General features: G+C 37.4%; 1 protein-coding gene across 13 annotated transcripts in view; it reads left to right on the top strand.

The window, feature by feature from the left end:
• Nucleotides 1-13685, top strand: part of NRXN3 (neurexin 3) — a 2159162-nt gene that overhangs the window by 160311 nt on the left and 1985166 nt on the right. For all 13 annotated transcript variants that reach the window (XM_056820749.1, XM_056820726.1, XM_016428731.2 and 10 more), the window contains exon 4: nucleotides 7261-7290. In XM_056820749.1, coding sequence (XP_056676727.1) covers nucleotides 7261-7290 — 30 coding nt within the window. The remainder of the gene's footprint in view (nucleotides 1-7260; nucleotides 7291-13685) is intronic.

Genomic DNA, 13685 nt, shown 5'->3' with positions numbered 1-13685 from the left:
TACAGATATACCACAAATATATTTTTCTTACTTTTTCTTTGAAAAATAATTTTATTTAAAAAAATTTGAACATAATCATCTATAAATAAAAGCATTTCCATAAACACAGGAAGATTCCAAAAGAGGATTTCATATGAAACTGAATATCCATTTCATACTACTTGCTAGCTTTCTTCACTTTTCAAGAGTGATAAAATATCTTTTTATGTACCTTGGTTTCAGTATTTTTCCATCTATGACTATTCTAATAAAAAAACATTTTTCTTAAAATCCCAAATTAGGATTCCTTTTATTTTTTAAAGATATTTATTTAAAACCCTTACCTTCTGTCTTAAAATCAATACTGTATATTGATTCCAGGGCAGAAGAATGGCAAAGGCTAGGCAATGGGGGTTAAGTGACCTGCCCAGGGTCACACAGCTAGGAAGTGTCTGAGGTTATATTTGAATCCAAGACCTCCCATCTCTAGGCCTGACTCTCAATTCACTGAGTCAGCTCGCTGCCCTCAGCTCTTTCTTTCATTCTTGGCCAATGATTTATCCTCTTACTAAATCATTGGGACTATCAGATGTAAATTCTGAATTCCCTTTACATATCTATATGCCTTTTTCTTTTCCATAACTTACTTAAAAGAAATGTTGCCCCTTTATTATCTTTCTCTTCTTTTTATTACTCTTTCTTTCTTTCCCTAAACTTGTCTTCCTCACTTCCTCTGTCCCAAATCTTCAGTATCTTTGTTCTCCTCACTTCCTTGCTCTTCCTTCTGATGGCTCCTCTTCTTTCTTGTGCCCTTTAAATATAGGTGTTCTTCAAGGTTCATTTTTACTTCTGGTCTTACCATTTCTATCTACTTTCTCTTGGAGATTCTGATTTCAGATACAGCATCTCCTCCAATTAGATTTTCAATTCTTTGTAAGGGCCCTAGAAGAAACTTCTTTGTTTTTATCACAGGAAAATATCTTCCAAATCTATATATTTATTTTCAGCCTCATGCTATATTCCTACATCTTTAGTCCCCTCTTGGACATTTTTTTAATTGATGTCCCACTTAACTCAAACTCAACAGTCTAAAACTGAACTCATTATCTTCGCCTTTCGCCTCCCTCCATCCCCCAACACTTCTCTATTTTTGTTCATGGCACTATCTATCTCATGGAAATTCTATGAGGAAAGTATCTTTAAGAACTAAAGTACAATATACATTTATATTTCTTAATCTCCCTGCATCCCAAGATTAAAACTTTGTTGTCAACTCTGAATCTTTGTTTGTTCAACCATTTCCTCTGCTTCAAATGAGGTATAAATAATTGTGTCAGTCTCTTATGAATGAACTTAGCCTCTTATGAAGAAAACATTTCTTGTCTGAGTGTTCTTGTTTCCAGCTCTCAATATTGTAAGAGAGAAGGGCATTCTAAAAATGGAAACTATTAGCCTTTCTTCCCAGCTCCCTTCCAGGATTTTATGGCTTATTTGATTCTTTTATTGAGTGTCTTGCATACCATTTTAGGGAGTCCCACAGTTAGCTCTTGTTTTCTCTTCCAAGTCCCAACCTAAAGGTCCTGTTGATTGTCTCTCTTATAAAGTGCTTCCAATTGGCTTGCACATTTCTTTGTTCCCCTCCAGTTTTTTGTCATTAAAAAGGAGGTTTCAGATTTTCTTTCATTTACCTACTGTATAAAGAGCACTGACCTTGGAGTCTGAGGACTACCTGACCTTTATTAAGTCACCTAACTGCCAAGTAATGGGAAAAGACTGGGCTACATTGATCTCAGAGTTACTTTTCAGCTCTAGCTATATATAATTCTATCATGCCCTAGGATAGGGAGCCCTCCCACAAAATCTGGTGCTGGACTCCCATTGATCCCGAAAAGGTCCCTGCTTCTCAAACTCTTTGACTGATTGTGTCTCTACTTTGTATTTTTGGTGTTGGGGTATGGGGAAATCACTCCTGTATTTTATTGATATTTTATTGGTATTTTATTGATAGCTTTTGCATCATCTACATTTCTTAATGTATCCCTCTCTCTTCTCTTTCCCAAAGAGTTATCCCTTATAATAAGGAATTGAAAAAAAATTCAACAAAACTGATCTCTCTATGTAATATAGGCAGTATTCTAGTTCCAATAGAACTCATTTCCTTATTTGGGATCAAACTTGGTCATTAAATTTGACAATGTTCAGTTTTTATTTTTTTATTGATGTCATTTTCCTTTCTATTTTGTAGTCATTTTGTACATTATTTTCCTGGTTCTATTTACTTCACTTTGCATCAGTTCAAATAAGGCTTCTTACGCTTCTCTGTATTTATTTCTTATAGTATGATACTACTTGCTTTTATATATATGTATGTATATATATATATATATATATATATATATATGTATGTATGTATACCACAGGGGGGCATCTACTTTGTTTTTGGTTCCTTGCTACTATAAAAGCATTGCTATAAATATTTTGACATATGTCTTTCTTGTTGTCATCAACTTCCTGGAGTTATCTACTTAATAGTATAATTCGTGGCTCAAAGGGTAAGGTTATTTTAATAATTTTTTTTGCATAATTTGAATTATTTTTTAAAGTGGTTGGACCAATTTACAGCTCCATTAGTAATATTTTAGTGTTCCTTCTATAACTTTTCCAACACTGAAATTCTGCTTAAGGTCAAGGTAGATCTAATTCTACTTGTTTAGGAATGGTGCTTGAGAGGACATTGGTGATATGTCTACAAGAGCATTAAATGGTATCAAATCTTCATAGCTTCCTTGTGAAAGTGGCTGGAGAATCTTACCACTGGCACCCTTTTGTACCATGTAACATTCTTTTTGTACCATAGACTCCTTTAAGCTTTTACCATAACAGAAAACTTAGGTCTTAACTCCACGGTACCTCCTTCAGGTTTTAAATTCCTAGAAGTACCCCTCATTCTTGGAGAACATTAAACTCTAGATCTCCTTTGAGCAGGAAAAAAAAATATTTCATTCACTGTCATCATTTTTTTTTTACATAGAATCAAAGATATAAATCTGGAAAGGACATCAGAGATCATCTAGCCTAACCTCTTTATTTTACACATGAAGAAACTGAGGCCCAGAGAAGCTAAAAAAATTGCCCAAGATTACAAAGGCCATAAGCATTAGAAGTAGAATTTGAGCCTGTGTCCTACCTCTAGCCCTCATACCTCATGGTCTTCCTGTTTCCTTTCTTTCCTGTTCCTAGTAATAGTACACCAACTTCTCAAATTAATTCAAAGTGGGTATTTTTCTAATGTACTTTAGGCGAACCTACAGTGAGGCTAAGAGTACAATAAGAGGTTAGAAAGGTTCTTTAAAGGTTCTTTAATTTTGATCCAAGTCCTCAATACTAGTTATAGAACATAGTCTCCTTAGCTCTTTTCTCCTTGATTTTCTTTTTCTTTGTTTGTGACTTTCTATAAACTAATTTTGAGTTCTATCATCATGGAATTGACTGATTAGGGAATCATTTATAGTTTTCTGAAATTTGTTCCATCAATCTGATATAGCATATGGGAGTTTAGGACCTTGACAGGACCTTTCTTCCTATTAGTTGTTTAGTGTAATCATTTCTGGATCAATTACCCATTAACCCAATGGATAAAATTTGTGCAAGCTTCTTCTTAATCCTCAGACTTGCTCATTATCTAAGGACCCAATCTAATCTCCCTGGGTTTTTAAACTTTGACATCTCTATCACTTTATTTGGGGACCTATGTGCCCAGGCTCCTTTTCTCTGTTCTAACTGGTCTGCTGGTTTTGCCCTCCTGGAAAAATAGCCTCTTTCATACAGATTCTAGATCTTGTGGCCTGAACCTGTGGGATAACACTATCCATTTTCTACATCTGTGATCTAATGCTTCTCCACAACTCTTTTCCTACTACTGAACTTGAGCTCCCAGATAGTCTGGTTCTAGCTCTTCATTGTTAACTGAATGAATATGACAGATTCACCTAAGAATCAACTGGGACCAGGCAGCCTTCCCTAGTACACAGCTAGAGATTCACTATTTCCCCTAACTTAGCATCCTTGCTTGGGCACCTTCCTCAGGGAGGCTTTAAAAATTATTTTTAAAATTATATATCTATCACATAGACATATCAAAATAACACATTCTGCCTTGTCCCTACCTCTTTCCCCCAGCCACTAGTCATTATGCATGATCATTATGCAAGTTACCAAATTCTTGATTCTTCCACCAAAAACTCTCTTTAATCCATCTTTCATATTAGCTACCTTACAATTAGCCTATTGAGGTCGCTTTCTGTTGTTGTTGTTGAGTCATTTAGTCATGTCCAACTCTTAGTGATCCCATTTTGGGGTTTTCTTGGCAAAGACGCTGGAGTAGTTTGCCATATCCTTCTTAAGCTCATTTTACAGATAGGGGCCTGAGACAAGCAGAGGTCAATGATTTGCCCAGGATCACACAGCTAGTAAATATCTGAAGCCAGATTTGAATTTAGGAAGATGAGTCTTCCTGATTCCAACCCTGGTGCTCTATTCATTTATTATTCCACTTAACTTCCTTAATGCATTCATGCTTTCTATACATTCTTTCATTTTGCCCATCTCCAGAAGTCTAGTTTTAAAATAACACTTGTACAACCTCAATTGGTTGCTCAAAGACTTTCATTGCCTCTCCATTATCCACAGGACAAAAATCTCCTTTTATCTCCTGGCATTTGAGGTCTTTTACTATTACTCCAAACTACCTTTTCAAATCAGTTTTATTTTCTACCTGTTTCCTAACTGAGCCATCTGCTTCATCCACATTCTTCTGTTCACTGGTCCTTGAATCTCTCATGCTTTTGTCTTTTACAAAGTACTCATGAAATCTTATTCTTGACTGGGAAATTAGATGCTGGGCTAATGCTAGGAATCTTAGAATGGTTCAAGAGGCTTGTGTTTGGGCCATGATTCAGAGTAGACTTCTCTGAAGCAAGCTTAAAATTCTTTTCTTCCTAGAAATATCATATCATCTGTAATCCCAGAAGGTACTGCTTTCATTCCTTCCTTATATTGAGGCACATTTGTGTCTAATATTTGGTATAGTTTCCCCATAATGCCCTTTGGTTGACATTATTTCATTAGAAAAAGAACCTTCTGATTTTGAAACTCCACTCTGCAATTCTCTTATTATTTATTATAGTTCTAGAGAGTTGGTTAGGGGTACCAAGAGGTTTCATGAGTGGCTCTGGGTCACAAAGAGTATCTATGTCCAAAACAGGACTTGAACCCTGGTCTTTCTGACTTCCTGACTCTTGGAATCAATGTGGACAGTATGGGATACTGCCTCTCTACTCACCAATCTTTTCTAAATCAGATCATGATTTTTTTTTTTTTTGTGAGAAATTCCCTTTACCAATTAGCATTGGCACCTGCCTTGCAACTCAGTCTAAGAGAGATGTCTGAGACATTCTCTTTTCAGTCATTTTTTCAGTCAGCTCTGTGACCCCATTTGGGGTTTTCTTGGCAAAGATACTGGAATCTTTTGACATTTCCTTCTCCATATTATTGCTTAAGAAATGGAAGGAGGAGAGCTTTTGTGAGATTGTGAATTGTTCATCACTGAAGGCATTTAACCAGAGATTGACCAGTCCTTCATGGATGCTGAAATTTAGTATTTAGGCATCAGTTTGGACTGAGTGACTTCTAAGGTTCTTTTTACTACCAACATTCAATTACTTCCTGAATTTTAATCCAAATCTTGTATAATGCATAAGAAATGTTGAATTATGTTATACCACTCCTGGATTTAAGTTGTTTTTTTTTTTTAAACCTGGCCTTTCAACTTAGAATCTATACTGTGTATTAGTTTCAAGGCAGAAGAGCAGGAAGAGCTAGGCAATGGAGGGTTAAGTGACTTGCTCAGGGTCACCCAGCTAGGAAGTGTCTGAGACCAAATTTGAACCTCTAGGCTTGGTTCTCAATCCACTGAGCCACCCAGCTGCCCCTGGATTTAGGTACCTCAAATATGATTTTGTTGAAATCAATTTACTAAGAACAAATAAGCTTCATGATTTTTATGATTATGCTATACATACATATGCATCGTATATGTATATGTGCTACATAAACACATGTAATTTATATTATATATGTGTATATTATGATATATGAGCACACAATTCATATTATATATGTATATATGCTATATAAGCACATCTAGAATTTATATTGTATATGTGAGCATATATGCTCTATAAGCACACATGTAACATATATACATATAGTAGAAATAAACATATATAATTTATATTGTATATATATGTGCACATATGTAATTTATATTGTGTATATGTATGCTATATAAACACACACACAATTTATATTGTTAGTCTTTACTAAAGCAGTGGTTTGACCCATATTTTACTTCTGATTACTTTTCTAAATCTGCATTAATCTCCAAAACATTTAGAAATTTGTACCCTTTAGAGATTTTCCTTTTGTTAATCCCTTTATCTCTCTGAACTTCCCTTGGGGTAAACATTTTTCTGGATCATCTGGAATGGGGGAAAGTAATAGCAGCAGTAATAATAACAGTAATATGAAAATAAATATCTGAGCAACTAGCTAACGGAAATCTTTTACTTTAATAGCTTTATTGAGGCTTGTGCTCGCCTGGAAGTCAGAAGCTCTTAATAACCTTGCCCGACTTCCATAATAAACACACCCAGAGGTGGCCTTATTTGTTTATAGGGATGTGGGTGTTCCTGCTCCCAGTGTAGGTGGTTTCACATAGTTAGCACTCTGAAATTCGGCTGGGGGCAATAGGGCCTAGATGGAACGGGTGCCAGTTGGGAAACAAAATGGGAATGTAGCGACAGGATTGGGGAGAACCCATTTTGATGAAGTGGATGGACGCGTGGGACTCTCTAGGCTTCCTTTAGAGGTACACGCTCAAGATTCTTTCCTGTAGATCTGGGAATGATAAGACCTGCCCACTGCAGGGAGGATAGGTGAAAAAAGGTTGCATTACAAAGTAGTTCAAACAGGATATTTTTCTCTAACTGGGAAACCAAGGGATAGTGTCTGGAGCAGGAAACTTGGTGTATGCATGTATGTGTGTGTGTGTGTGCATGTGTGTGCTGCTCTCCTTACTGAATTCTATTCAAGTATATAATCTTCCCAATCTCCCCTTATTTGGGGAGAGTGTTATAATTGAGATGATAACGTTGTCTTCTTTTTTCTCCCCTTCCTCCTCTCCGATCTCTCTTCTTTTCTCTCCTGTGTCTCTTCCTCAAGGCCTTTCACATCTCATGATGAGCGAACAAGGTAGGTCCTTTATGGTCACATTTTCCTCTCTCTGCCTAGCCCCAGAGCCTTTCACCTCCACCTCCACCTCCACCTCCACCTCCACCTCCTTTGGCTGGTCATAGTAGACAATGCTGCTGTTGGCTCTTTGCCTGTACTGGCTGCCCTAAAGTGGGGGGCAGCTACTAGAAACATTATGGATCCTCACCATTCTGGATTACTCCCCTCTGCCCTTCATTCCCTTTTCTTCCCCATGCTCCACTACCATTTGTCATACCAGAGGCTGTGTCCCTGCGGTGCTAGGGACTATGCCTCTGAGGAAGAAGCATGAAATGAAGCATGACAGTGGTGATAATGGGGGTGAATGAAGCTAATTTCAGAGCAAGAAAACTGGTAACTTCCTTCCCTCTCTCTTCCCCCTTCCCCTGCTGAGGGAGGGGGGGCCATTGGCCTTTTCAAAACCCCCATCCTTTTGTCTTTCCCCTATTTTTCATTGTCCAGTATAATCCCTTTGAGATCTTGCCTGATAAAATGCAGCCCTTGGGGGTATATTTTTATTAAAGGACTATATATGTATATATGCATGTATATGAAAATAAGAACAACATTCTTACAAGAACATGCTAATACCCTCATGGCATGATTCTAACTCATTATATACCCAGAAGAAAACTGCATAGAAAGGTCTGTAAATTCAGCATCTGCAACCTAAAATATTCAAATATGCATGGAATAAAATGTGCAGGAAATTCAGCTCAGCTAAGCACAGGGTGGGCTGTGAATGGGCCTTTAAAAAAATAAAAAAAATTCCACATTATCAGCCTAAATCAAGGTTCAACAACTGAGCTGTTTTAAAATTATCTTATTTAAAAAAACACACACGAAAACCTCCTACTCAATTGCTGGTACTATTTTTCCTGAATCCTGTGATGATTGAGGGATGAATCTACCAACCTCATCCTGGAGATTAATTCCCCTCTTTACCTCTGCCTTTTATCCTTTTTAAAAGCTAAGGAATCAACTATTCACTTAGAGGTTTCTCTTGCCCAAGAGGGAAAGAAAAGCAGAGAGGTCATATTCGATTGCCTCTTATGTTGCCAAAAATGTTGTTATGGCCTCTCATGGCAACTTTGGACTTTAAAATCAAAGATAACACAGGAAAGTCAGTCTTCTTCCTGTGACTCCTTTTAACCTGATATATCACATATTTCTGAAGTTGTTAAAGGAGTAGGACCAGATCAGGAGCCCAGAGGGCTAAGATGAAAAAAAGGTAGGGAGATTGTCATATTTCCCAAGGGTTAGCTCAGGTAGTGAGGAAATGGGGAATGATCCTACTACAGAATTCTTTCACCTAGTGTAACCAAGTGAGAGCTTTGGATCTCCAGATATTTCATAGAACAGGTGTATGTATTAAAGGATGATTCTGAAAGAATGAAGCTAGAAGAGTGGATAGAAAGCCAGACCAAAAGGTCCCAACAAGAGGTAGTGCTTTAATTTGTATTGCAGGTGAATGAGGGCAGCAATCAGTCACAAGTGAAAATGGTGAAATGAATATGATTTGAGTTAAATTTGAGGTTGACTAGTAGTCAAAGTGATTTGGGAGTGGTGGTGGTAGAAAAGGATCCACGACAGTATGGAAGAGAAGCTGCTGGCCCAAAATTGAGATGAAGAAATTTTTAGAATTAGAAAGTCAGATCAGAAGGCAAGTTGTGCTGGAAACAGTAAGTCTTGGATGGAGAGATAATTGGTTGCTATTGCTTACTATCTAACCTTATTGTGCTCATTATTTCCTTGCAGTAATTTTGCAAGGAAATTTATCATTAATTTGGTTTTCCCCATGGAACAAGTTCTAGGTAGATGAGATAGTTGAGAAGACCTTATCTTTCCTTGCTTGGGGCTATTTGACATTCATTGCTCCCAATCTCCTTCCATGAGAATGGTTGAGGAGGATCCAATGCTTCTAAGCCAGAAAGTTGAATCCTTACATTGGAATGAGTGGTACCTGGACAAACTAAAGTGAACACCTTTGTGACTTTTCAGCCATGGTTAAAGAATAGTATTTGGTGTTCCATGGACTCCAGAATGATGTCTTACCATAGATATAGTAGACCCATTTGAAATAAGCCTGTGAAAGAAGTGTTTGTCTAGGGCCATGTTTGAATAATGAAAAGTACTAAGGTTGAAGAGTGAAACAGGAATCCTTTTACAAAGAGGAAAATGCAGAATTCTTCTGGGTGGACAGTGTTAGGAACCCCTTAAGTTATTGGTTGCTGTTGAAGCAAGTTTAACATTTGTTCTACTAATTTCCCTCCCCAAACAGAGTTTCCCACTTTCTCCCCAATTGCCAATTCCTATTTAGCTGACAAATCTTCAAGCTTTTGGTGTCTCAGTTGTTTTTGTCCTTCCATCTTCTTCCTCTATTTAACCAAAGAGAAAACAATTGATATTTTATACTCACTGTGCCAACAACATTCTTTTGGTTGCTCATGAAATATATGAGCATATTTATGTATGTCATGTATGTTCATTAGTATGTGTATATACAAATTTGGTAATTAGGGCTCATATTCATGTCCAGATAATATTGGAGAAATAATTTCCCTAATGACTTTCCCCTTACTTTTCTAACCAGTGTTCTGTGTTTGCATTTGGCTTGGCTAAATGTGTATGTTTTAACACGAGTATGATTCTGCATGCCCACTTTGTCATCTTCTTAGGCATGGTCTGGAGAAGATGTGGAAAAAGGGAAGAGCTTAAACTGAACAGTGAGTGGGATCAAATTGCTGGTCACACTGTTGATCATCATTTTAAGCTTTCTCTTTTGTATTTGTGCTGTGTTCCCAGAATGTGTTGTAGTTCTATTGCCATCACAATTGTTTGTGTGTGTGTGCTTATGTGTTACATTTCTTTGTGACTGTGTGCCATGTCCTGATGTTTTGTTATCCTTGCTCTCCCTGCTCTCCTCTCTTCCGCCGCCTCCATGGTGGACGTCTTTGTTACCTCTGCTTAATCGGACCTTCCACTTCATTTCTGTAGGTAGAAGTAAAGGTAGAGATCACTTTATTTTTATTATTATAACTATTGATCTGCTTTTTTCAATTATTCATGTGTCCAGGGGGAATTGTTTGTTCTGATATATGTAGAATATACCAGAACTTAAAGCTTTTAAAGATAACTAAAAAAAATAATAAAAAGACCAATCCTGTTGTATGTCTTTAATGTGCCTTGAATTTATATAGACAGGGATGTCCCAGAAGTAAGCTTGCCTCACATTACAACTTGATAGTGCTTTACCCACTCTTTCTTACCTATTCCTAGGAAAGAAGTGGGTCATACAGGTAATGAGCACATTGCAGCTTCAGATACTAGAGGAGGGGAAGTATATTTTAAGTGCACAGGGGAGCTTTCTAGTAACTGAGGTAACAGGATAACCAAGATAGAGAAGGGATTGGGGTGAGGGATGAAGATATACATTAATTTTGCATTGTTTGAATTGCTAGGGGATTGCTGAACATTGGAATGAAATGTGTTAATGTGGTGTGTGTGTGTGTGTGTGTGTGTGTGAGAGAGAGTGAGAGAGAGAGAGACAGCTAGAGAGAGAGAAAGAAAGAGAGAGAAAGAAAGAGAGAGAGAGAAGAGAGAAAAAGAAAAAAGAAATGGGATCTAGTAGATCATTTTCTGGGCAGAGAGCAAGAGGGTAGGGTAAGAGTGGGCTGTCCATTCATCTTCATTCTGATTTGAGAATACTGTGGCATTCATTTGTTTGTCCTCTTCCTTTGTTTTTGTTTTACTTTTGTTGTTGAATACTTCCTAACCAAATCTGAAAGTGGGAATGTGAAGGCTTTGGGTATTAGGGATAGACTGGGGAGCAGCAAAAGGAATTGGCATCACGCTATGAACTATGGCCAAAGGAAGGGATAATGAAAGGCCTTGAACTTGCCAAGTCTATTTTTTGCTAGTCAGTCGTGAAGAAGTGGAGAAGGTGGATGAGTTTGCTCAGGTGCTCTGACTTGCCTTTCAGTAGCTAACACCTTTTGGGTAGCTTGTGGGGAGCCATCTATTCTTAATCAAAACTGTCAAAGAGACAAAACATGGAGGAATTGGCATAGTGGTCAAATTGGATTAGCTGTTAGAAGAGGGGAGAAAAGAGAGGGAGTGGTTAATTAATTCAGTTCAGATGCCTGTTTCTTTCCCTTAATGAATGGTTTTCCCCCTTTCTCTCAGTGAGACCATTCTACAGATTTTTTCACAGGTAGACAACCTTTGTTGAAGAGTGGAGCTACAAAGGACAATCTGGTTTGAAGAGGTGGGGGAGAGAAAGGGTTACAGCATGATTGAAGAGTTTTGGTTGATGATTTCCTTGCAAGGTTATTGACCAACTTAATTTCAGCATGGCATTTTTTGAATGTGACAGCTAAATATTCCTTGATCCTTAGATGGGTCAAATAAAGAATATCATTTATTGAGTTGGAAGAAATTGAATCTATATTACTTCTCTCCTATTAAAGGTTGAATTTATTGGCTATTATTGATAAAGAATTCCCAGGTGGTTTCCAGAGTGTGCCACAATATGCCACAATATTACCTTGAGATCTTCTGATGGGGGTCAGGGTGGGTAGAGGAAAAGGGATAGATACATACTTACAGTAAATTGAACTGGCCTCAAGCAGGTTGGCTTCTATATAAGTAGCTGCCCCCCTTTTCCTTTGTGCTTCAATTTTTTTTTCTGCCATGAAAACTAGAACTCTTAGTTCCCTAGAACAGTTGATTTTCCTCTGTCCATGGGAAGACCCTTACAAATTAAGTTTGGTTAGGTAAAATTCCTGATTGGCTTTGACTTAGGTTGGAAATGACAATCTACTCTACATTGGCACTATAACCACACTTTAAATAGCTTTTGTATTAGCATATTACCTCAACTGAAATGACTTGTCTGAAGACTAAGGGCCCAGTGCCACAAATTCATATGTCCATTTTGAATGGATCCTCTGAAATTACTTCATGAAAAATTCTAAGGCTTTTTAGAAGGATTTTAATTAAATGATGTTCAAAACTCACTGGTTTCATTTCTATACTGTTCAAATTGAGTCAAGCTACAGGAAATTAATTTTTTTAACTCCCCCCCCCCCCAACTCCTAATGAATATAAAATGGTCAAACTTGAATTGAAACAAAACCTGGTGAGTCAATAATGTGACTGATTGTCTAATTGAGAAGAAGCACTACTACTGTTCAAGAAAGGGCATGACGCACATTATGCTGATTGCAGGGCACTACTCCTACAAAGGAGTGAGTGGCACTGATCTGAGAATGTCCCTTCTGACTCTGTATAGCTCCCTACCCTGCACTGGCCTAGTCTGGCTGTTATATTGCTGCCATAATGGGGGTAAAAGTCAGTACTGCATAATTCGTATAGAATCTTTCTTTTTATTTTAGAATTTTATCTTCCTAAGTACAAAGGAGAGTTGAGAGGGAATGACCACTCAGTTTTAGAAATGTGGAAAAAAACAAATTGATTAATATATCCATAGTTTCTTGGGGTCACTTTGCTTTATTCTCCACTCACTTTTTCCCTTCTGGCCTTTTTGTGGAGAAGTCCTCATTTTCTCTTTGTGGAGAAACAGATTGCCATAGCATCATGGTATTGACCAGGTGTTGCAGTTCTTTATACTTCCCTTGCCTTTATGACTGAGTTTACTATCCTCCCACATTCCCCCTCACCTTTAGATTTTGTTGTTGTTAAAATTGTTGTAGAAATGCAAAAGCCACAAATGGTCTAAGATTAAGAGGGGGAGAACTAAAAAGAATCTTTAGAATATTTTCCCTTTGGATTCTGTAAAGAGGAAAGAGATTTGAGTGTTTTTGATTTCATCAGATTTTAAAGCCAAATGGCATGGCAGTGATTCTGCAGAGAAAAGGATATGTATTTTAACCTAAAAAAGATGAATGGGATATTTAGGAGAGAGCCAGGAAAACAGTACTCAAGAAGTCATAGGACTGCAATATTAAAAATGTAATCGCAAGTTTTCCAATAAATGATAGCAAAGGAGAATCATCAGTAACCAAATATATTTGACATGAATGAATGTTCAGCCACCTTCTTTGTAGTCTTTGCCCTTTGTTTTTTATTTTCTACCTATTGTGGTGATTCTCAGTTAAGCTTTCAGGAGAGAGGCCTGGTTCTTTACAATTTCCTTCTTCATTTTATTAGTGCTTTGGAGATGTCCATTATGGGTTAGACTGTGGATTTTAGGTTAGCTTGATGCTGAGCTTAGAGTATCAAATCTTGGGAAGAAGACTGATCAGAATATTCCTTTCTTCCTCCTTCCCTACCTCCCTTCCTCTTTCCTTGCCACTCTGGCATATTGGACAGTCAAAAGAAAATAAGTACTTAACTTCTGCTATCAATCTTTTTGC

Source organism: Monodelphis domestica, chromosome 1 (assembly GCF_027887165.1).
Source record: "Monodelphis domestica isolate mMonDom1 chromosome 1, mMonDom1.pri, whole genome shotgun sequence".
Classification (NCBI taxonomy): domain Eukaryota; kingdom Metazoa; phylum Chordata; class Mammalia; order Didelphimorphia; family Didelphidae; genus Monodelphis; species Monodelphis domestica.
Note: the sequence above shows the minus strand (reverse complement) of the source record. Positions and strands in the feature narration are given on the sequence as shown.